At 33.5% G+C, this 25,916-nt stretch overlaps 2 protein-coding genes across 3 annotated transcripts in view; one reads left to right on the plus strand and one right to left on the minus strand.

Moving 5' to 3' along the window:
• The first annotated feature begins 786 nt into the window (after positions 1-786).
• On the plus strand, positions 787-3,882 carry LOC110104286 (transcription factor LAF1-like). The gene is made up of 3 exons (XM_020833314.1): positions 787-922; positions 1,040-1,169; positions 3,480-3,882. The coding sequence occupies exons 1-3, from the start codon at positions 787-789 to the stop codon at positions 3,880-3,882; spliced, it is 669 nt and encodes a 222-aa protein (XP_020688973.1).
• Positions 3,883-5,655: 1,773 nt separating this feature from the next.
• LOC110104304 (DEAD-box ATP-dependent RNA helicase 8-like) overlaps positions 5,656-25,916 on the minus strand; it is a 28,599-nt gene continuing 8,338 nt past the window's right edge. For both annotated transcript variants that reach the window (XM_020833348.2, XM_020833347.2), the window contains exons 4-11: positions 15,096-15,330; positions 14,593-14,831; positions 11,766-12,017; positions 11,507-11,687; positions 7,502-7,590; positions 7,338-7,411; positions 7,118-7,259; positions 5,656-6,053 (exon numbers count right to left, since the gene is read on the minus strand). In XM_020833348.2, coding sequence (XP_020689007.1) covers positions 7,181-7,259; positions 7,338-7,411; positions 7,502-7,590; positions 11,507-11,687; positions 11,766-12,017; positions 14,593-14,831; positions 15,096-15,330 — 1,149 coding nt within the window. In that variant the 3' untranslated portion in view covers positions 5,656-6,053; positions 7,118-7,180. The remainder of the gene's footprint in view (positions 6,054-7,117; positions 7,260-7,337; positions 7,412-7,501; positions 7,591-11,506; positions 11,688-11,765; positions 12,018-14,592; positions 14,832-15,095; positions 15,331-25,916) is intronic.

Consider the following 25,916-nt stretch of genomic DNA (forward strand, 5'->3'; position numbering starts at 1 on the left):
ACAAAATTATAATTACTGTCTGAAAAGTAAAGCAACAAAAAAAAACTAAAGAGACCCTTATTCTCTTCATCAATATTAAAAAAATTTGAACAATAAAGCTGTAACAAAAAGACTAATAAATCATTGAATTTATTAGTCTTTTAATCAATCAAATTTCTTATACAATAAATAAACAAGAAGATTTTTTGAATTGGTCGAAGGAGAATTTCGAATGTCAACTGTCTTTATCACCATTAATTATACTCAAGCCATCATTATTTTCAAATTCCCTTTACTTTATGAAGAAATTATTATTTTTAATTATTTAGAAGAGATTTGAAAGCAAGATCAATAATTAAAATGAAAAACATGATTTTATTAGCTTTTTAGTTGGAAATATTGAAAAGGATGTTAAGCTAGCAATGACTAAGACATGAAGAAATAAACACATTGTGAGATAGAGATTAGAGCTCAAGATGTGATGAAATTATTCGGTGCGAACAGTCAATCAAGAGGCTGTACAGTCTCCTGATTAACTGTCCGACCTAATAATTTTATCATAATAGAAAACTTTGAACCTCAAATCCGGTGCCCGAAAATTTAACTAAAAAATATATTGATATAAAAATATCAAATAAAGAAATGACACAATTGTTACCTAATGCAGATAGGTTAAACTTCTTTCTTTATAAGCATCCCCAAGCTTTGGATTGCCTCTCCCCATCAAAAGGCAGACTTTTTGGCTTTCTGCAAAGACGCAGAGATCATACCGTTCAATATTTCTTATAAACATTTCAGTACTGCGAAATGAGGCTGAGGACATGTGAGAAGCAGAAGGTGAATTACAGGAAAGGGCTATGGTCGCCTGAAGAAGATCAGAAGCTGAAGGATTATATACTGCAATATGGCCATGGATGCTGGAGCTCCATTCCTGCAAAAGCTGGTGAGTTCATTTCTCCTCTTATGCTTTGCCTTCATGAAAAATATAAATGTATATATATTACATAAAATTTATTTTTATGATTTTTTTTGTAATTTGTTGTATTTGTTTATTTGATAGGATTGCAAAGGAATGGGAAGAGTTGCAGGCTTAGATGGATAAATTATCTGAGGCCGGGGCTGAAGAGAGGGATATTTACATCAGAGGAAGAAGAGATAATAATGAGCTTGCATGCAAAGTTAGGCAACAAGTAAGGGCTTCAATTTTTGATATATTTTCATTTGAAAATAGGGATTTTATTGGAGAGATATTTTAAATATTGTTATAATTTTAATATTATTGGTGTAGCATCATAATATCTATCTTACAACTATGAAATTTAACCCGATTAATTATTACTACGAAATTATGAAATAGTATGAACGTAATGTAGAGTCTCTTTGAAAATATCAATTATACTAGAAATCAACACTGCATATATAATTTTTTTCAAGGAATAGAGCTTGAACAAGCTGATAATAAACGACCTCAAACATGAATAGACACAAATTCCGTTGTTCATCGATCTCAGTACATTTCGCCTGCAGCCTCACATTGGGAGGATTTTTTCATAAATAACATGAATTTAATTAATGTATTTCATAAAATTTAATAAAAAAATTCCTTTCCTTTTAGATTAATGCCAACTTATGAAAATGACCACTTTATAAGATTCAATAGAATAGGCTCACATTCTTATAATAATATTGAAGATTAATTAAGAAGCTATGCCTCTTTTTTTTTTCAAATGATACACTAATGAACAACTTAAATTGAGAGTTTTAGTAGTAAATGCACTGATTTTAATTCTTTAAAAGAAGTATTGTACTTTCCAACAAAAAATTCCAATAATGTCTCCTCAGCTTCATAAGACAGAAAAATTAAATTAATGAATAAAAGAATTCCAAAGCTCTAAGTGGGAGCCATTAGCTTTCAATGTCAATGCATAGTAGGTAGAATAGAATATAAATATAGTAAAATAAAGCTTAAAATGTATTAAATTAATCTGTTAGGACTAAAATTATTTAATCCTGATGTTGAAAGAGGTCCATTACATCTATTTTTTTACTAAATCATTAAAAAATAATTAGTGGCTCTCAACTATATATAACTTTTGAATAATTAGTTTAAGAAAATTATTTATTTATTTATGAATACTTGATAAATAAATTAAACAAACATATTAAAAGTTCTTTAACTTATTTGTTTAATGAATTGAGCCAAATAATACAAAAAATCATTAAAATTTGACTCATTTAAAGTACTGCATAAAATAAAACCTTGAAGAGGCAAAAGAAGAAGGAAATTTTGGATAAGGTCATCATCACAAAGAGATGATAGTGCAGTGAGAATGATATAATATCAATGAAACAAATAAATATAATAAGGGCGGGCCCAAATGTATATTAAAAGCTCTATATTTAAGTTTTGTTTGGAATAATTTTTTATTGCTTTTTTAAAATAATTTTTTTTTACAAAAGTTTTTAAAAAAATTTTAACTAAAAAATAGTTTTAGAAAGCATTAAGAACGCTGTCCCAAACGAAGCCTTAATCTCATTTATACATTATCTTTTTTTTTTCTAATAAATAGATATATAACTCATATGTAATTGACAAATTTAACATAGTAGTATTATTAGTTAATTAATTTTTTAAAATAAATTATGAAAGATAAAATATTTATGATTATTACTCTATCTATTTCATATCTCTAGGTATTATATTTTGTTATTAGCATCTCTAATTTCAAACATGCATTTTAGGCTTTTTCAAAATGCATCTTTAGGTATTATTTTGTTTTAATATGAAATACAAAATTAATTATGAGATATAAAATATTTATTATGTTAAGACTTTGTAGGCCATTTAAAAAATAATATTACTCTAGGTATTATTTTTATTATTATTATTAGCATATGTAATTTTAAACATGTTAGACTTTTTCAAATTACATCTCTAGGTTATTTTTCTTGCATGAAATAAAAAAATTAGCATATTGGTCTATTGGTATAATTTAACATATATATTACTCTAATAATTAAAAAATGGCCAAAAAAAAGTTCAGCATGTTGTGATAAAAAATAATAATATATAATCCTATTGTATTTTATATAAATAGAGACTTTTTGTTAAAAATATCAGTTATTACATTTTGATTCAAATTACATTATTAGGATAAAAATATATAATATTTTTTAAACTAAAATCATTACTGTTTTCCAAAAAAAAAATCATAAATAATTTAATTATATTATAAAAATAGAAGAATATGTATTAGTAATGTAATTAAAATATATAATTTGATTTTTACTTATGTTATATTTATAATAAAAATAATTATATTTGATAGACAAGTTTAAGAAAGTGTACGTAGACCTTAAAGCCAATATTAATTTTTATTTTATTTTATACCAAACCAATGTTAAAATTAATTATTTTATATTTTTAAAAAATTATTTTTAAATTTCCAAATAATAAAATAGTTTCAAGATTTCTTACTAACAAATCTTCCATCTCACAGGTGGTCTCGGATCGCAGCTCATCTGCCTGGAAGAACTGATAACGAGATCAAGAACTACTGGAACTCATACCTCAAGAAAAAAGTCTTACAATTAAATCATCAAAATACCATAATTTCGTCAAAAGAGCTGATCAATACTTCCATGAATCAGACCTTCAATTCTGAAAACTTTCAATTGGAATCGATCAACCAAATCTCCACATCTTCAGCTTGCAGCATCAATGATAATGGAAGCTTCAAAAGCTCTTTCCCTAAGGTTTTATTTGAAGAATGGCTAAGTCCTCAAGACATGGGAGGAAGAGAAGAGTTTGATGACAATGGCTTATTTGAGGAGATGCAATCGCTGGATATGTTGGGAGAGATGATAGGTGACATTGATATGAGCTATGATTTTATTTATTGATCAGCTGTGAAGATGAGAGAGGAAATGAAAGTGGAGAAGAAAAGATTATTATTATTTGAGAGTGGAATGTTTTAATATTTACAGTAATATAATTTTGAGTTTTAATAATGTTTTTTTTTTTCAAATCATGTGACTAAATATTTCATTATTAGTCACATTTCTTTTTAAACTTATGATCAAGAAATAAAGTATTGTAGTCACAATTTTATTATTATTTTTATTTATATTTATTTAAGTGTTGCTATTGATGTTGTGATTTAGTATTTGGGATTAAAGGTGATTATTTAGCAATATTTTAATTGTAATATTGTGATAATAATATAATTAAGGCTTCATTTTGAACAGTTTTTTTATTGTTTTTTAAAACAATTTTTTATTAAAAAAATTTTTAAACTAAAAATTTTTATACATAAAAGTTGTTTTAGAAAATAGCTAGAAAGCTGACTCAAACAAAGCCTAAATGTAATAGATATTGCATTTAATCACATTAAAAAAGTGCCTAAAATTATATATTATAACATTTAAAAAAATTTAGTAGTGTTTCTTAAAATAATTTTCTAGTAAAAAATTAATTTTTATACTAAAAAAATAATTTAAGAAGCAATAATTTTGCCCCCAAACTAAGCCTACAAAATTACTTAAAACACAGTAAGAATGTTGAGCCAAACAAAATCTCAAGGGATCTTCTGAATTACTTTATGAGAATAAAATAAAATATATTTAAATCAAACATATGCTTTTCTTTTTTTTATAATACAAAATAAAAGATTTAACTATTTAAGCGATAGTGGGTGGGGCATCGATGTCTGATGATGATGATAAAGATATTGCTAACAACAGTCACAGCCTATGTGCATAATTATTTCTAAAAACATTAATCTTTTGCACCCAGCAATAAAAATATTTGATATATTGACTACAGTCTGTTGGCAAGCACAAGGCTAGCCAAAATGCGCTATATCACCACTATGCTCGATACCATAGCTCGATGCCACTGACATGACATATTCTAATTGATCTCCAGATAACGTTACAAAAAAAACTTATTATTATACTATTCTTTAGTTAATCTATCCCCCTCCTATTTTTTTAGTCTTTATTAAAAGTATTTTTAAGCAATTGCCTCTCTAAACGTTTTAAAATACTATGATTTTTAAGCAATTACCCCCAACATAATAAACAAATTGTGTAGAAATCGAACCACGCCAGAGGCGCTGCCCCCTTGAGTCCCTGACATATCTGCCAAAAGTTATAAGTTTATCTCCCTAAAAATTATGGCTGATTCCATCCCTTTGCATATAGAAGATTGGAAGGGGGTTCACATTTTGAAAAGAATGAGAAGTACCTAAAAAAGAAATTTTCGAGAGCTTAAAAACAAAAACATTTCACACATTTTATCCACATTAAAAAAAAAACATTTAATGATGACAAACATGCCCTAAAATAATGCTAATAACAATTACGATAGATCAAATAAATTGCCTCACCATATAAACCTCTTGCAGTTGGAGAAATTCTTCTGTGCGGACGCCGGACGCATCTCTGCATCCGGAGGTAAATCAGGTGCAATCACGTCAGCGGTACCGAACCACGGTACCGAGCGGAGGAGTTACATGGCACATTCTGATTGATCTTTGAACGAAGTTCGACATCCGCACAGAACAATTTTTCCTTGCAGTTGACAGCAACCTTTCATCGCAATCTTTTTGGAGATAAAATAAGGAAATCCTAACAGAACTCCTGATTTGACAAACCAAAAAAACTGAATACTAATCTTCAGCCAATAATTCGATCTTAACAAATGTTCATGATTTGATAATAACAAGTGAAGACAACTTGGAATAGAAGGACGCAAATTCCATGCACAAGTAGAAAATATCCCATAACAAGCTCTGAAAACAGTTTAAAATAGAAGGCATGATATCACACACATCTGTCACCTACATTACGTTCAAAAACTGCAAGGACAGCTTAAGAGAAAGTAACTGGGAAGGGATTGCAGAAAAAGTAAAGTTTAGATCTTCTGAAGAGAAGATACAGTACCAAATACGTGAAAAGCTAAGTCCCACAGCATAATAATCATAATAAACTAAATTTTGATATGAGCCAGGCATGAAACTCCCTCAATGAATTGACTCATCCATGGAAACTTTAAGTTAATAGACCAAATCCTGCATGTCAGAAGCAAAAGCAATAATGAGCCATACAGATTTCACTATAGAAAAGAAAATATGCTAGACACAACAATGCAAGGGAGGACCAAGTTTTAATCCACATGAGATTTTTTATTTTGTTTTATTTGTGTTTGATATAAATAAAAACAAATTTGGTATTCTGAATTTTCATTATATTTTTGTTACTTTTTTTAATTGAATGAAGATGATAATGGTGGTCAAAGGCCAGCAACGGCGGCAGTGACCGGTGCATGATAGAGGCCAGGGTTTTGCAGTTAGTCGTCTGATAGAAAAAACGTACCCAAAAGCAGAAAAAAATGCTGTTTTCAGAAGAAAACAACAACTTGATAGCAGCAATCTTGAGAAAATTAAGAAAATCTAAGAGAAAAATGAAGGATTCCACTAACGGATACAGAAAAACAACAAAAGATACACGTTTCTTCAATTCGAGAGGAAGAAACGACTCTCCAAATCTCTAGTTGAGAGACTAGAGCCCAAGCACACTAGATATCTCAAATTTCATATTCAAATTCAAGATGAAACCCTAATTCAAACATTAGCAAGTAGCAACTAATTAAAGCCAAAGGAGAAATACAAAATTCCTAAAGAGCCCATAATTCAAATATTTCCCTCCAAAGCAATATATAATCAAGATGTGGGCCCTATAGAAGCAGTCGGCCCTTCTCTCTCCCTTCCTTGGACTGGCGGCTGTAGTAGTAAACCGGTCAACTAGGGACTAATTCAATAGGAGCAGCCGGCCCCTATTGGGCCAGCCTGGAGGAAGCCATATTCAAAGGTGTCCACACAAGCCCTTATGCTTTTGGGTTGATGAGCGCTTATTTATTAGCATATTAAGCTCAACTTGACCCTAATATTTCCACATCCTAACACACCATGCATCCAAACTAACCTGATATGAAGTTCAAAGCTCTACACTGCAGAAAAGGAATATCCAACAGCAACTATGCAGAAACAGTAATTTGATGAAAGTCTAAATCCTTCGGAGTAAAGGAAAGAACTTGGTAAAGAAGGCAGACGTCAAACATAATTAAGCAACTTACCATAAACTGGTATTTACAAATACAGTTTTTGACCAAAGGCAAGTATGTACAATCCACAATCCATCAACTGCAGTATATAGCTTGATCTATTTGTGAAGGAATCTGCTTTATTTCAGTCCCAAGCTCTTGTTCAATCCTATAACTGCAATTGAATAAAAAATATTCTGCTATAAATAAAGGAGAGAATGAATATAAACATATCTATAATGAGGTATCTTACAGGTTGAAACGGTCTTCATAGGTGATCAGATTGACAGCTAAACCAAGGTGGCCAAACCTTCCTGAGCGACCAACCTAAAATAATAAGAAATTATTATGGAAGATGACCAGTATGTTAGTATAAATAAAACACGCAACAAAATTCCTTCAAGAAAAGAAACATACCCTATGTAGATATGTTTCCGAGTTCTTTGGAAAATCAAAATTAATGACAACATTAACTGCTTGAATATCAATTCCCCTTGTAAATAGATCTGAAGGAAGAAGAAACTAGTCATATCAGTACACGAGACTAAGGTTTTGTTTGAGACGGCTTTCTTCATGCTTCTTAAAACGGCTTTCGAAGTACAAAAAATTTAACTTTTGTACTAAAAAACCGCTTTAAAAAGCGGCAAGATAGCGGTCCAAACGATGGACAACATATATTTTCCATATTCCAATTAAAAAGTTGCTGCCTACAACAAAGCAACACAATAAAAAGAACAAGTAATTTACAATAAATAAAAATTTAATAGAAAACCAGTTAGGCAGACTATGGCTTCGTTTGGGACAGCTTTCATACTGTTATTTAAAACGGCTTTTTAGTACAAAATTTTCAAATTCATGAAATTTTTGTACTGTAAAGCTGTTTTAGAAAGCAAGAAGATAGCCATCCCAAACGAAGCCTATATTTTATTTGTAAATATAAGTGGGCCAAATACTAAATGCCCAAACCCCTCCCCGCTGCCAAAACAAAAATGATTGACATGCTGAAAGGAAATAAATAATGGAAAAGATATAGGAAACCAACCTTCAAAATAGATAGAAACAAAAAGACACTCGTTGTTTGAAAGTCTTCTTTACATGCATTGGTCCTTGCGGTATTAAACTATTAATAACTTTTATTGTCTACTTCCACTGTTATAAAGCTACTCCAAGATTGAAATGTTTCCAAGATGTAAAATCCATGTTGAATCACAAGTTTACTAAGAGCTTGAATGGCTTTGAATCTCTTTCTTATGTGGGTCGTCAGATCAAATTATCTTGTTTGATTAACCAATTCTCAACACTAGGGTTCACCCTAAAGAGAGAGCACTTCCTCTGATGCGGACAACCAACCGTCCATGCTTGTCCGAGGAGGAGCTAAAGATCGACGACCGAGATCACTTTGTTTTATTTTCGTTTACTAAGTGTATTTTAATTTAGTTACACAATTTTCCTTTTTTACCCTCTTGTCTTATGTAAGCCCAAGGGGCAAATGTGACTTTTAATTTCTCTTGAGGCCTATATATAGAGGCTCATTCTCTTGTATTAGGAGGATGAAGGTTTAAGAGTGACAGGTGGCTTCTTGGTGGATTTTATGTATTTTGACTGAGAGATGATTATGTGGGGTTGTAAGGTGACTAATTAGAGCGGAGTGAAGGTTATTTAGTCATCCTAAACCTATAATACAAGTTTGATCGAGAGATTGCAAAATAGGGGCACGTGGAATGCAATGGAAATAATAATAAGCGGAGATGACAATCATTAACTGTAATCTGTATTTTCATCGAAGAACTATAAGATAATGATGAGGGTTTTAAAACTTCACCAAATTACTTCAAAGTTGGAGAACATCATCAAATATACTTTTAAGGAAAAGATCACCAAAACTGAACTTTAAAGCACTCATACATAAGCACAAATAATTTTATTACTTCATAAATAAAACACTCTTACATGACTCCTGTTTATATGAACAAAATTCAAGCCTAAAGGGAGCAGAGTGCATGGCCCCAGCTTACAAGGAAGATTTTAAGCTAATTAAAATATATCACATGAATTAATAACATGTAAGGAGCGAACATGACAATAAAAGAAAATTGGTGACACTGTAAGCAAGGTAAAATTTGGCATGCTTGATTTAGAAAGAGAGTGGACTTCATTCCATTATGTAGTTCTCAACATGAAAAGGTATGTCCAAGCCTTACTTTGTATGAAAGGTGGAGTGCTCTACAATGAAGGATATGTTCATTCCAAACAAGGGAGGGGTAAGCATGTGCAATTGCATCTTGATTGAAGCTTGCCTTGCTTAATCTCAATCATCACATTATTGATTTTTGGATGTTGACCATGCAAATTGGGAATGTACATCCAACCCTCAATGTCTGCATGTTTGATTTTGACTATGTCACAAAATTTATTTGAGTCTTGCGCATTTAATCTTCATGATTATGTATTTGCTTGATATTTGATCTTTGTGTTCCAACAAGGCAACAACTTAAACTTTTACCGCTCTTTAAACGCACACTTCTTTCCTAAATAATTTTTTGTACCTCCTCACTCCACTAGCAAGTCTCCATGCTGATATAAAATTCATATCTAAACACTCCTAAAACTCTTATAGGAACATTTTAATGGAACTAGCCTTATGCTATACTAATCTGGCTCAAATTATAAAAAAAAAATCCAATTTGCTTTCTTAGCAACCTCACATGTAAGAATAAATTTCACCATTTAATTCTAGAAGAATTGTTCTTTTTGCTCATTTTCTTTATAGTCTTAAAATATTGATTTATAACCATCCCATGAAATTATGTAGTTAAATTCTCCACAAGAATCACCATTCAAGCTTCACAAAAAAAAATATATCTTTAGAGCAAAAATAAGACTATCCATAATTTCATAGCTCCAATTTTGAAAGTAATCAAGTGTTCTTAATTTTGAAAGTAATCACATCATTTTATTCATACTCTTAGAATATAGATCCATAACTACTAAATTAACTCATATAGTAAAATTCTCCACAAGAATCACCATTCAAGCTTCACAAAAAATTGTCTTCTAAGTAAAAAAGAAGATTATCCATGATTCCACTGCTCCATTTTTTAAAACAATTAACCATTATTAGTTTTAAAGTATATGCTAGTTATTACAAGATCATAACCCAATATTAGTCAAATATAGCTTCTTTCATTGCATTTAATCTCATATTCCACAATCACCATAAATTATTCCATAGCCTATCTTACTATAATATATTTGACCATTTAAATGGCCCCCAATAGATAGCTTTTTTCCTCAGATAAACATTGTAATAGTTCATCTATCTCTTATCAAATTATTTTCTAATACAATTTAAAGAGTATAAACACTAATTATATTTATAATAACCTAGCCAATGTCCTGAAAGGCATTTTTGGGACTAGGCTAAACGAACGCCTCAAGGTGAGGCAAAACAAAAAAAAAAAACTTAAGATATTCTTCGAAAACATTTGAACTATAGGGTATATATGTCAAGATTTCATCCACCGCACATAGGGCACATCTACGCCCAATTGGTGATTCAAACGCACCTTGATATAAGTTTACCTAAATTAACTTTGAATTATTAATTATATAGCATTGCTCAGTTATAAAACAACCTTTCAATTTAAGTAAATTCTCAAATTAAAAAATTAATTTTTCTAATAGCATATCAAATAGAGAAGAAGACTTCAACACTTATGTCTTGATGAGTGCAAGTTGTCTTGCTTTATTTTAACAACTAATTTGATTTGATTTTGTATGATGCGTCAATTATGCTTCAAAATTTTTATGAATCATATGTTATGGAATCAAATATTTTATTTTGTTTTTAATTTTTTTATTATAGGGCATAAAAATATAATTCGTATGAGTTTACATCCTATCCCTCAAAGATTATGCCAAGCCTTCGACGGGTAAAACATTTTGCAATATGTTATTGCCTTTTAAAGCATTGAGCCTCACAAATAATCATGTTAACAGCAACTATCCTATCAATCTTATTCATCCAAACAATTTTATCTTTCAACTCTCTAACCACTACCATCTCAACATATTTCTATCATTAATCATTCCAACATAAAAACCTTATTTAATTTCTTTGGATATTCCTCATTTTCATTTGTTTTAAATAAAAAATAATGTTTGTTCTTCTTCAAATCATTATGACAATCCATTGCTTTGGATTTTTCACATTTCCAATCAAAGCTGATAAAGTGCCTTGTAGCAAAAAAATTGATGAAAGTAGAAATTAACTAGCTTTGAAGTGGAAATGAGAAATTAAGAAAATATCATTATAATGTAAGGAAATGTAAAGTAATTGTCACTAAATCAGTTTTCATAACTGAAAATTGTTGAGAGAAAAGTGTGATTATCAAATATAGTTGAAAGATTATGAAGTTATACCTGTACAGACAAGATTTCTGCATGCACCATTACGGAAGTCATGGAATACACGATTCCGATGGTCTTGCAACATTTTAGCATGAATGTAGAAGCATGAAAAACCAAGCTCAGTAATTTTCTTAGCCAATAATTCTACACGGTTAACAGAGTTGCAAAATATAATAGACTGGTTGATTTGAAGCTGCCAAGAGAAACCACGTTCATCAATCTCACGAGTATTGCCATCCATAAAGAGCAATAAGTTCATGTAAAATCAAACCTTTGAGAAAAGAGTATTCAAGCAGTGGACCTTCTGCCTTTCTTCTACAAAAGCGTAATATTGTGTTATTCCCTTGAGAGTGAGCTCATCCATAAGGTTAATTATGTAAGGCTTTCGCAGATATCGGTCTTTGAAGTCCTTGACTGTCACAGGAAAAGTAGCCGAAAACAGTAATATCTGTCTATTTTCAGGAAGAAAATGAATTAGCTGCTCAATTGAGGGCTGGAATTCTGGAGACAGAAGCTTGTCTGCCTGTAAGAAGTGGGCACAAGCTATTAGATAAGGATGTGGTCCTAAGTACGCAAATACATGCACCGAACAGGAGATGCCATTGAAGTCCTATTCAAGACATATATGGATAACACTAATTTCGACTAAAATATGGCCAAGTTGTTGAGCTATGAAGCAATACTTAGGGACTTCAGGTATTAAAAAAAGTGATGAACAGGCCCAAAACATACTTTTTTCTTATTCACGGCAACTTGAAAACCTTAATTGTCGGGCAAACAATGGTCAAATCGTTGAGACATGTTCAAAATAATACTTACACCTATATTTTAAGAAAAGGATGGAATAGATCAAAAACTATTGTTTATGATAAAAATTGATCCACTAGACATTTCACCAAATGTCTAAGCTTGACATGATAACACCCCTATGGTTCTCGGGTCCCCTTATCACTCCAGCTATAGGATCTGTGCTTGTGGTCTCATCGGTCTCCCATGATCTATAAAAATAGATGCCCAATGGGGGGAGTGCTGCCAATTAGCCATCCCTTCGTTCTATCTGAAATGGCAAGTAATTGGGGACCAATGGAAAAGTCAAGAGGACAAGTACGGGAGTATCTGCTAAGAGCCCCCTATTGGTCTTTAATAGCAGAGTTCTAGAAAGGAAAATGTAAAAAGGAGGAAAGAAAGATGTTGGTAAATGTCATTAATCGAGTAACAAGAGAAAGAAAAATGGGAGAGAGAATGATTGGATGTCATTATCACTCTCATTCATTTGTCTTAATTACATCCAAATATATTGTGTCTGACAACTACTGAATATTTACTCGGTTCAGCTCTAGTGCAGGAGAAAAAGTGAGAGATAATCGGTAGTCTCACCAAAAATTTAGTCACTGCGCCATGCCCCTATTTGAAACAATGCAGAAACTGAAGTTGGTAGGAAAGTTTAATAGGATGAAAGAGGTTAAGATAGAATGTGTGTGTGTGTGTGTGAGAGAGAGAGAGAGAGAGAGAGAGAGAGAGAGAGAGAGAAGAGAGAGAAAATAGAAAAAGAGAAATCCCATAAAGGCTGGAGGAGAGAGAATCAGGAAAAAGGAGTTTACCAAGGTGCAGAGGTTTAGCAAAATCCAAAAACCACGCATTCCATCATTAACAGCATACACTAGGGTCCTTTTTATAGAAGAAGACACTTTGAAACATTTATATAAATGACTCCAGAGAAAATAAATTCTAAATTATTTCATTGCAAAATGCTACCTAAGTAAAACTAATAAAACAAAGACCATAATCAATCATACAATTGACAACACATGCATCTTAAACGGGTAGCTGCCTTCAATTATATTTAAGTCTAGAGAAAAGTATCAAAATGGTCCATTGACTATTTGTGAGGGACTAAAATGGTCCTTAACATTTTTTAGGGACAAATTTGTTCCCTCAACTCCCCAAATGGGACCTTTTTGGTCCTGCCATCTAATAATAGAGTTGATGGTGTTAAATATGAGGGTAATTTGATCTTTTTTTAATTAAAATATTTAATAAATGTAATTTTTTAGGGATTATAATTTTTGTGAAAAATTTTATTAAACTTTTCTTTAATAAAAAATTATAAATATTATTAGTTTTAATATTTCACTATTTTAAAAATGTTTAAGCTAGCATTATACGGGGTCGACTATAGAAATCCACGCTCAGTGCTCGTCAGGGTCAACTATGTGATCAATGCAATCCCCGCTCACTGCTCTAAGGATCAATTGCATGATTGATGTGATCGAAGCTAACACTACAAGAAGCTGGATCGAAGCTGCGTGACGCTGGGATCAACTCTGCGGGCTGGGATCGACTGCGTGATAGATGTGATCCATGCTCACTACTCTGGAGATCAACGCGATCGACGTTGCATGATGCTGGGTTGAGGCTAAGCTTAACACTCTACGGTTCCCGCTGGGGGGCGAAACTGCAGTGGAGGCTACTACGCTGCAGGACGTTGGGGGTCAAAGGGTTTTGTTGTTGGGTTTTTGACGCGGAGAGTACGAAGAATGTTTTGTAGTGTTTATTTGCTTATTTCGATAATACCCTTGTGCCCATCCAATTTTTCTGTTTACAATTGACAGCATGACCAAAATGGTCCCATTTTAAGGAGCTGAGGGACCCCTCAAAATAGTTAGGAGCTATTTTGATCCCTCATAAAGAGTTGATGAACCATTTTGGTCCTTTCCTCTTTAAGTCTATTTAAGGCATATAACAAAGCAAAATAGTGCCTTCGACAAGAAAAATTAGAACATAGAAATTCAAACACTGCATCAGAAAGAGCTAATTCAAACAATTATTGCATTGCAGCAAGACCAGTTATGGAAGCCAAAAGCATAAAAGTTCTATTCAATCATACATTCAAGGCAAACAAAAATGGCAATTTATCATAATTCATAAATCAACAAGATGTAAATCACTAACCATGAGAAGCATTCTAAAAACAGATTGCAGAAGGTACATGAAAACAAGCAAAGATAATAAGCTCAGAACTAAGGACTCAATTGAATCAGCAAAAAATCTACCTTGCAAAATTAAATATCAATAGAAACAGATCACTTTTATCATACCTCGTCCATAATGAGCATTGAACAGTCCTGCAAGACACAAACACCCTTTTTTGCAAGATCTAGGATTCGACCAGGTGTTCCAGCAATTAGGTGGACTGGTTGATACAAACGCATGACATCATCTTTTAAGCTTGTTCCTCCAGTTGTAACCATAACCTGAACCTTCAAGTGCTTCGCCAGCTCCTTACAAACTTGAGATGTTTGTAGAGCCAACTCACGGGTGGGAACTAGTATGACAACTGCAAATTTCAGGGTAAAAAAATCAGTCTCACATGAGAATCAAAGAGAGGAATTGTCACATGAATACCCACAAATAGAAGCACTACATAAGTATATTAAACAAAAGAATTCACAAGAAAGACACTTCATTGTTATTTAGCAATACTACATGAGCAAATGTAACAATATTGCAGAAAAAGGAATTTAAAAAACAGTTGGGCCAATATCAGATACTTCAGATAGCAACGAATACTTAGTTGAATTTATGAAATAAGAATTGAAACCTTGGATAACATTCTTGTCTTGATCAATTTTTTCTAATGCTGGAATGCAGAAAGCAGCAGTTTTCCCTGTCCCGTTTTTGGCTCTAGCAAGAATGTCACGTCCGGTAAGAGCAATAGGGATGCTTTCTTCTTGAATAGGTGAAGGCCTTTCAAATCCTTTCTCATATATACCCATAAGCAATTCCCTCTTCAGAAAGTAATCTTCAAAATCATTTCCTTTGGTTGCTGTTACATCCTGAAATCAATACTTAGACGATAAGAGCTTTAGCTCTGGTATAAGATATCATATTCAGCATCAGGATGTTATTGTTAACTACGTCATTATTGTTTCAATATCCAGAAAAAAAAAAAAACTAAGAAAATTTTTCAAACGAAAGGAGATTCTAATTAAAAAAAAATAAACAGCATCAATAAAAATCAATATCCCAGTGAAATATAATTTAACAATTTCATATATTTCCTTAAATATATATAATTTTGTTAACAAAAACCTCAAAGTATATTTTATTTGTTTATTTCCCTGTATACACCCGTTCCGAAAAATCACAACACATTACAGCATATGTTAGCACTGATGAACCAAAGCTCTACCACAGAACTCTATGTATTTGGATCTGTAAATCTAGCAATCGGCAATAAGAAAGCATATTCAAGCAATGCTTTGGGAATTAGTTGCAACCTAAATGTCAGTCCAAGAAATCTGACATATTAAGTACACTGTGTGTATGTTGCAGAGATTTAATGATTACTAATCACAATCTGTAACATTTATCACTCTAATTGTCAGAAGAAATGAGACAATCTGAAGCGTCAACTTAACAGAAGTAGACAGAATTCAAGCATTCGTAGTATTAACATCATATTAATCCGTCTTTACTTGGTCCATTCCATTTCTGGTAGATAATATCCAAGAGTTACAAAGAACACAGTGAAGGAGGATGGAAGAAGCAGGGAGAACGGGATACCTGCTATGTTACATGGCTCTCTGAATCACACAGAAATAAGAAGCATCACATAACCTCAGCATGTTTACCCAAATTTCCGAAGAGTGGAAAAATTATGAAATCATTCTTAAACTATCAAAATATAACCCTGAGGAGTTCTTAAATAGAAATATTCCGTAAGTATACCAAGAATTGAAATGTCTCTCATACGCAAAAAAAAAAAAAACTCTTAACAGCTTGATAACAAAGCAAATGACATTTAAGTTCCAATAACTCAAATAAATGTCACTATGCATACATTAGATTATTAAAAAAAATGATGAAATGTCGTTGCCAATGTGGTGGTGAACAGAAATGATGAAGTTACTTTGGATGGGCTCAAATCACTCAGCACCAAAGTCAGGTCTCAAAAGAAGACATAACTTGCCAGCTACATATCATTAAATGGTACCTGGTTCAAGCTAGGGTTTGACATGGAGTTCAAACTCACTTGATGCTAAAGAAGGAAGTTTTAGAACAAATAGCATTAGAAATGTTCCAGAAGAAACAAATATTTCACATGTGGAAACACAAAAATGTACTGCTCAAAGATACCTCCATTAAGTAATAATTTCTCAACACAAAGAATTACGACCAGTGGTCATGTCAACTGATGCAGCAGTTGTAACTTTCTATAACACTTGAAACATTTCTCATTTTTACAGTAGAGATGATAATGAGTAATAATCAGAGCTTTCAAACTTTTATCATATATGGAAGTTACATTTATTTATTCAACATGATTTTATGTATCTGATCAATAAGGACTGCAAAAGAATATAATGCAAGCATTTCTAGTAGAACGAAACTTAAAAAACTAGCTGAAAAATGGATTAAGAACTTGTTTATATAATTCTTACACTATAAGGTTTTTTCGCAAAATTTTATCAAGTCACAAAATTTAAGAAATCAACGTCATGTTGAATAATCTGTATAGGATGAATTTAAATACATAGCTTCTCGGGAATCAAACTAGAAATTTATTGTGAAAGCTGACTTTTTAGCTAGTATGAGCTGCGTAGACTCAAACTTATTCAATTTCAGATTCATTATTATCCATGCTAAAATGTCCTTTCACAATTGACACAATTTTCAAAGCTTGGTTTAAGTGCAACAGAATGTCTTGGTGTATAGACTCAGATGTAGATAAAATGCAAGCTCATGTTCTACAGTAAGCTGTGAGAAAAATGAATGGTAAAATTTTATCATGCATTTAAGATACTCTTTTAATTCAGGATCATCATCAAAAAAATAGCTTGTTAGCTTCAAATAATTCTATAAGACCAATACTTAGCTTGAGTAAAACAATTAATGGACATGTGGCCCTTTTGATTTAGTAACGACAAACATAGCCATTCATTTAAGAGCTAATGAGAAAGAGGGCGATTTGATGCTGCATTATATAAAAGGGGTGGATCTGAAGCAATGACTTAGGCTTCGTTTAGGAAGATTTTTTTATTGATTCTTAAAGCAACTTTCTGGTACAAAAATTTATTTTTTTTTATTAAGAAGCTTCTTTAAGAAGCAGAAAGAGAGCCATCCCAAACGAAGTCTTAATTGCCTCCACTTGAATATGAAGGTCAAGGCTTTGAATCACAAAAACAGACTCACTTTAAAATAATACGTTAAGCAGTTTCTAGCGATGGAGTAGGGGCAGGAGGTGTTTGTAGGATGGTTGGCGGGTAGACAGGTTTCAGAAAAGAAAAACAGCGAAAACAAAATCAGGTAATAGAGAAACAGTAAGCAGCTGATTTCAGCAAACGAATTGACTATTCAGCAGAATCAATGAATTAGAGGGAGAAGAAGCATTACACATCCTTAACATGACTAGCCAAATTTCAGGACACCAACAACAATAACATCAAGCTTTTATCCCGCTATGTGGGGCCAGCTAGATAAATCATTTTTCTCCATTGTGTCTTGTTAAGAGTCAAATTCTCATTTAAATTTATAAAAAGAAAAATATCATTTCTAATATTTTCTAGCAAAGTCTTTCTAAATCTACCTCTATATTTCTTAACATAAACCAAATCTAATACATCTACTACTAACCGGGTCATTGGAAGGCCAACATTTTATGTGTCTAAATCATCTAAGGCGACTCTCGCTAATCTTATATGTCACTGGAGTTGCTACAATATTTTCACATACATAGTTGTTTCGCATTCTATCTTTTAAGACTGAAACGACTCATCCACCTGAGCATCCTCATCTCTGCAACACTTAATTTCATGTTTCTCTTTTAATAGCCAACATTTTGCACCAAAAAGCATTGCAGATCTCACCACCATCTTATAAATTTTCCCTTAAGTTTGAGGGGTACTTTTCTATCACACAATAGGCCCAATGCATTCCTACACTTCAACCATCCAACTTGAATTCTACTAATAATATCCCCATCTATTTCACCATCACTTTGAACCATAGATCCTATATATATGAAATGTGTACTCTTATTAATGAGTTGATTGGTCAAAGTCACAATTCCCCCACTAGATTTATTACTACTAAAATTATACTCCATGCTTTCAATTTTAGATCTACCCAAAAGAAAACCTTTAGACTCTAAGGTTGGCATCCAAAATTCAAGTATTCCTTCAACTTCCTCTCTAGTCTTATTGAAGAATATCATCAGCAAAAAGCAAACACCATCCTACATCCTCTTGAAAATGTCTAGTAAGAACATCTAAAGCTGATCCTTGATGTAATCCAACTGAAATACGAAAATACTTGGTCAAACTACCTTGTCTTCACAAGTAATAGTTCCTACATGCATATCCTTAATGACTTGAATATAAACCTTATTAAATCATTTCTTTTCTAGAACTCTCCAGAGCACTTTTCTTGGAACTTTATTAAGGTAGTACTATAATTTCTTAAATCATTTATTGACCATAAATATCTTTACTAAGAAGTCCTTAAATGGAAAGTCCCCAAACATAAGAGTATAAAAACGCCCTTAGTAAATAAAAGAGAAATTAAAGTAAATGACTCTTTACAACTAGATAACAAATCAATATATATCTAAACTCTAGAAACTCAAGTGCGTGACATAACTCATAAATTCAAACTTTGGAAAAAAAAAAAAACAGTGGACTGTGAATGCAGATGTGATGGTGTATAGAAAGCCTAAAGTTGCTATCGATGTCTACCATCAGGTGTATTCAAATAATTTTATATATGTAGATATGCACGTGTCCTGCATATATTGAAATCTAAAATATAAAACGATTTAAATATCATAATAATCAGTTTTAATTACGGTATAACTGGAAATGAAACTTAATGAAATTCATGGTGTAAATCCCTTAACCAATAATATCTTTCTTTTCAAATACAAACTTCTTCAACTTGTTCTAAATATTCTAAGAAACACACTCATAAAGTTTGTTTAGTATGAGGATTTGGATTAGTGCACCCAAAAATTTAGGAATCATTGGCCTCTCCATCTAGATTATCCACTTGGATACTAAATTACATTCTTAATATATAACTAAATCAAGTAAATGATTCAGAATGCTCTCAAGAATATAGGATAATTAATCTTGAAAGGACTAATTTGCGATTATAAATTAAGGACTAAATTGCAAAGTTGCAAACTAAATTTCAAAATAGGAGAGAGCAACCAAGGTAAGCGGAGATAGAAATACAATTGAAGAATCAAAGAAACTACAAAATATTCACTCTAGTCTTTAATCCTTATCCTAAGGGCTAACCAACCACTTCTAAGGAGATAATATAGGAATTAGTTGGCCACTTTTTTAACTCATATTTTCTAGTTTTCTTTAAATATGAATGAAATTCTATATATTTCTTCGATTTCTATAAAAAGAGATTAACTTTGTAATTTGAGGGTCAAGTTTTGATGAATGTAAATTGATTCACAGGTTATCAAAATGCAATCACACAACAAACGAGACCATTGATTACCCGGTTCTCTTTGTGCAAATATGATGCTATCAAATGTTTCTGTAATTTTATTTTTATTTGAACAATAGTATATTTTATGTTCTTTTCTTTTTTTAGTTATCCAATGATGGAAAAGCATCCAGTGATCATGGTAGGTTGTGCATGAGGCTTGGTAGACCTTTGGTTTGCTGGCTTGATTGGTCCATTTACTACTGCTGGTTAACGGGTTGATTGGAGGAGGTTTGGATGGAGCTCATTCTCTTAGTTTCTTGAGCTGAAGTTTTATAGCTCATTATTGTCCAAAAGGTAGCTCATTATGAAGGATTCATTGATGGGGTGGACTTGTCCCTTCTCCTTCCCCTTTCTTCTTGTCTCTTGGAAAATTGTGGCTTGTTTTAATGTTGGCTGAATTCTATGCATTAAAATTCATGAGGGGAGTTACTGTTTTCCGTGCTTTGCCTTTTGGAAATCCAGCCAACTCCTGGTTTTCCGAGCCTGGGTGGTTTCCCGTAATGTTGGCTCCTTGGTTCCGTGAAGCCTCCTTGATTCCTGTAGCTGCTCCTTCGGGTTCTTATGCTGGGCTGTTTTCCGAAAAAAGCATTTGGGAAATCCTATGAAATATGGTGCTTAGGTTCTTGTGGAAAATTAATGTGTGATTTTTGGCATTCCCCTACCTTGCCTATAAATATGAGAAGATGTTGTGAAGGAAGGGAGTTGATTATTGTGAGCAAAATTGCTATTGACCTGCGGGTTATTGGAAAAGCTTGTGAGCTTTGTCCGCCTTCTTTCTCATCCCCTCCGGAAATCTTGCAAACTCTTTCCAACCTTTCGTCTCGGCTTCTAACCTCTTTCGTCTCTCCGCAAGTGCCACTCCATCTGTATCCTTCTTCTCAAAGTGAAGCAACTTTAGGGTGTCGTGTCTTGGTTGATTTGGAAGCATTTGTTGGAGAAATTGGACAATCTTGCAGTGGTGGACCATCGGTTTGCTAGTCTTATGCACCTATCTTATTTACCCTACAATTCGATGCATGTGAGGAACCCGCTCTGACGGTTGTCTGAGGATAGCGTCTTTTATTTTTCTTTAAAATCTCTGTGTTTTCTTGTTGGATTTTGAAGTTTTAGTTATTTGCTTTTATTTTAATACAGTTTGGTTTAAGTTCTATCCATTGTTCCCTTTATGTTGGTTTTCTTACTTGTGTGTCTACATCAAAATAGTAGCCAGGAGCCACCTACACCTCATTCCAGCAATTTGGCACCTATATTTTGTTGGCTACAATAAATCAAGGAGAACTAAACATTATAGAAATGCAAATTGCATAGCAAATCAAGGGGAAGTAAATCTTATTGAAACCTATAATGTAATAAGTTTCTAACTTCCACTAGGAAAAAGAGGGTTGAATGTAAATGGATCTTTACAACCAAATATAAAACAGATAGTATAGCAAAAATAACATCAAGCCTTTATCCCACTACGTGGGTCGGCTATATGAATCATTTTTTTCCATTGTATCCTGTTAAGAGACAAATTCTATTTAAAATTTTAAATCTAATAAGAAAATGTAGTTTCTAATATTTTCTAACAAAGTCTTTTTAGGTCTACCTCCACCTTTCTTAACATAGGTCAAATCTAATACATCTACTCTCCTAACCGGGTCATCGGAAGGCCAACATTTTATATGTCCAAACCATCTACGATGACTCTCTCTAATCTTATCTACCACTGGAGCTACTCCAACCTTTTCATATATATACTCGTTTCACATTCTGTCTCTAAGAGTGAAGCCACTCATCCACCTGAGCATCCTGATCTGTGACTCTGTGTAAAACTTAACTTACTTTTACGCCTCTTTTTTAATGGCCCAAATTCTAAGTTGTAAAGCATTGCAGGTCTCACCACATCTTAAAGAAATTTCCCTTAAGTTTGAGGGGTTTTTTTCTATCACACAATAGGCCACTTGCATTCCTCAAGTTCAACCATCCAACTTGAATTCTACTAATAATATCCCAATTTATTTCACCATCACTTCGAACAATAGACCTGAGATATCTAAAATGTGTAATCTTATTAATGACTTAATCGCCCAAAATCACAATCCCCCCTTAAGATCTAATACTATTAAAATTACACTCCATGTATTCTGTTTTAAATCTACTCAAACGAAAACCTTTAGACTCTAAGGTTGACCTTCATGATTAAAAGTCTTCCTTTACAACTCCCTCTCCAGTCTCATCAACAAGAATAATATCATCAACAAAAAGCATACACCAGGGTACTATTAGACCGGTCCATTGGACCAGTCCAGCCGGTCCAGGACCGGCTCAACGAAACGGAGGCGGAATTCTTCCGCCTCCTACAGAAACCGCATGAGCCGCCGAAGAAAAATAATCAGTTTAGGAAGGATTTTTTAGGGATTTGGGAGGGAAATTTGAATGTAAGGACTGTTTAGGGATTTCCTTTTGATTTGTATGCATTAAATATTTTGTTTTCCTAGGGTTATGGCATCTTGAATTTGGCTGAAATTTGAGATCTCTTAAATTTAGGTTTTCTTTGGCCTCTAGCGGCGTCTAGAGATTTGAGAGAGATCGATCCTCCTCTCAATTTGAGGATCAATTGTATCTTGTTAGTTTTTCTTCCGTTAGTTGATTTCTTGCAATAAAATCTACTGTTTTCCGGATTTTCATTGGAGTTTGGAAGAGTTTTCTCGCTGTTTTCCGAAGATTGATATAAAATTACTTGAGATCTACAAGTGTTTCCTATCAAATTGGTATCACAGCTGTTTTTGGGACCTTTGGTGGGCCGTCTTGGTGAATTTCAGAGGTTGTTCTTGGATTTAGAAGAATAAATTTGTTATTATTGAAGGTCGAAGTCTAGATTTTTATTTCTACAAAAATTCGGGCATCAATGGAGGCCAAGAAAATGGATGCTTTGGAGGAACGCCTCGAAGTGGAGATTGGACAAATGAAATCTGAAATTTCAGATCTCCAAACTCAAGTTTCATATTTAAAAAAGGATGTTTCAGCAATCCATAATAAGTTTGACTCAAAATTTTCCATCCTGGAGGAGATGTTGAAGAAAGTGCTTGAGGGGCAAACCAAAACATTACTGTCTAAGGGGAAGGAAAGCGCCTACAGCCAGGGAGATGGAAAATACCCTAAAACAATCAGGCTAAGGGAAGATCAGGAGGTGGTGACTCGAAATACCTCTCCTTGAGTCTATTCCTAGGGAGGAGCCGGACATAGGTTATGAGGAGAGGCATGAGGAGGTAGGGCAAGAACAAAGATGTGCTGATTTTGAGAGGAGAGGGGCGATACTGGAAAGGGAAATGGGTAATTATGACCAAAGAGGGGCTGAATTTGAAAAGGGAGGGGTTTGTTATGATTCAAGGGGTCCTGAATTTGAAAGGAGAATGTGGGAATTTGATGAGGGGTTGGATATGAACGTAGAAGGGATGACTGGGACACTTGCGGGGAACCACCTCCTTAGGGAAGAAGAAATTATGAAGGGAATAGAGGGAACGGAGGTGATCTGAGAGTGAGGAAGCTGAAGATGCTTATTTTCGAGAGAGAGGATGCCCATGGGTGGATCTACAAGGTATAAAAGTACTTTACTGTCAACAGCTTGACGGAGGGGGAGAGACTGAAGGCAGTCGGGATGTGCTTGGAATGGAAAGCTTTAGCATGGTACCATTGGAGGGATACGAGGCGACCAATAAGGACCTGGAGGGAGTTTAAGGATTGTATGTTGGACGTTTCAAAACTAGTAGGGGAAGGGACTTCTACGAGCAGTTCTTCTCTTTGATACAGGAGGGGACAGTGATGGAGTACTGTGAGCAATTTGAGTACCTCGCCAGTCGAATGGATCGACTTCCAGAATCTGTACTAGAGGGGAACTTTATGAAGGGACAGAAACCAAAAATCTACGCCGCAGTCAGAGTGATGAGACCTCAGGACTTGGGAGAGTCTATGGAGCTAGCTCAGTTGGTGGAGGATCAAAGGCACCTGGAAAAAGGAGCAGGAGACAACAGTTCAGGAGGCTCGTACAGGATGACCACCACCTTTTTGGCACCCAAGGAGCCAACACCGGGTACTCTTAGGGAGATTTTGAAAGAGAAGATTGCCGGAGGAAAACCTGGGGACAGCTTCAAGAAGCTCACATAAACAAAATTACAGGAGAAGAGGGCGAAGGGGATATGCTTCTAATGTAACGAGAGGTATATGCCAGGGCACAGGTGTAAGGACCGAACTCTTCAGGTTTTTACCGTCAGTGATGAAGAATTAATTGAGGGGGGTGTCGTCTTTCCACCTTGCGGACAAGGTGGATCTTTGGGAGGGGAGTATTGTTAGACCAGTCCAGCTGGTCCATATTAGACCGGCTCAACGAAACGGAGACCGAACTCTTCCGCCTCCTACAAATATCGCGTGTGCGCCGCCGAAGCAAACGAACCAGTTTAGGAAGGATTTTTTAGGGATTTGGGAGAAAAATTTGAATGTGGGGACTGTTTAGGGATTTCCTTTTTATGTGTATGCATTAAATACTTTGTTTTCCTAGGGTTAGGGCATCTTGAATTTGGCTGAAATTTGAGATCTCTTAGATTTAGGTTTTCTTTGGGCTCTAGCGGCGTCTAGAGATTTGGGAGAGATCGATCCTCCTCCCGAATTGAGGATCAATTGTATCTTGTTTGTTTTTTCTTCAGTTAGTTGATTTCTTGCAATAAAATCTACTATTTTTCGGATTTTCATTGGAGTTTGGAAGAGTTTTCACGTTATTTTCCGAAAATTGATAGGAAATTACTTGAGATCTACAAGTGTTTCCTATCAGGTACATCCTCTTGCAAATGTCTAGTAAGACTATTCATGGATAAAGCAAAAAATATATAAGCTTAAAGATGATCCTTGATGTAATCCAACTGAAAGAGGAAAATATTTGGCCAAAACATCTTGAGTTTGAATACAAGCAACAACTCCTGCATAATAAATATCCATAAAGATTTGAATATAAGCATTATAAAGCAGATACTAGAGTGGATAAATTTAAAGCCAAACCTGTTGCAAAAGGGTAAGCCTAAGCACAATTTTCTTAAATTCCTACTTTCGTTGCATGTGAGGAGACCGCTAAACGGTTATACTGAGGATAGTGTTTTTATATTTTTATTTTGTTTTCGTTCAATTTGGCTTTTGTTTTTCCTAAGTTTGTTTGGATGTTTGCAAGTTACAATTGAATCGAGTTTGATTTAAGTCTTGTCCTGATATTCTCCAGTTTGTCTCTTTACTCTAGTTTTTGCTCGCATCATATGTGAAAAGGTTGAAGTAGCTGCAGTGGAAGATAAAATTAGAAAGAGTTGCCGTAGATGGTTTTGTCAATAAAAGGGCGGCCTTCCTATGACCGGGTTAGGAAAGTAGATGTATTAGATTTGACTTACGTTAAAAAAGGTAGAGATAGACCTAAAAAGATTTGGTTAGAAAATATTAAAAAAGACCTTTCTTTTTTAGATTTAAATGAGAATTTGACTCTTAACATAACATAATGGAGAAAAAGGATTCATATAGCCCATCCCATATAGTGGGATAAAGTCTTGTCGTTGTTGTTACTATTGTTATAGTTACAAGGGTGGAGATGAAGATCAATGGTGTTCATTGTCATTTTAGGCCTCCACAAACTATTTAAAAAAACAGCTGATATAAAATTGAAGTTTTCAAATTGATAGAATTGTAAACTAACAATAGATTTGCACGTGCAGACACACAAATAAAGGTTAAGTCAAACTTGTCAAACTGCACTGATCGTACATGGTAGCTGCACCACAATAGGGATGATACGAATACCCATGCAAGTAGATGGGTGATACGCAGCCATCATTTTAAATTTTTAATAATAAAAGCAGAGATAGCAATTACTATTGGATGAGGATCAAGCTAAGTATATAAATTA

Source organism: Dendrobium catenatum, unplaced genomic scaffold, assembly GCF_001605985.2.
Source record: "Dendrobium catenatum unplaced genomic scaffold, ASM160598v2 fragScaff_scaffold_1593, whole genome shotgun sequence".
NCBI classification, from domain to species: Eukaryota; Viridiplantae; Streptophyta; class Magnoliopsida; order Asparagales; family Orchidaceae; genus Dendrobium; species Dendrobium catenatum.

What these genes read in the sequence shown, in the direction of transcription:
- LOC110104286 (XM_020833314.1), top strand. Translation starts at nt 787, where the DNA reads ATGAGGCTGAGGACATGTGAGAAGCAGAAGGTGAATTACAGGAAAGGG. An exon ending in CTCCATTCCTGCAAAAGCTG is followed by an intron (nt 923 to 1,039) that starts GTGAGTTCATTT and finishes TTTATTTGATAG; the next exon opens with GATTGCAAAGGAATGGGAAG. An exon ending in CATGCAAAGTTAGGCAACAA is followed by an intron (nt 1,170 to 3,479) that starts GTAAGGGCTTCA and finishes TCCATCTCACAG; the next exon opens with GTGGTCTCGGATCGCAGCTC.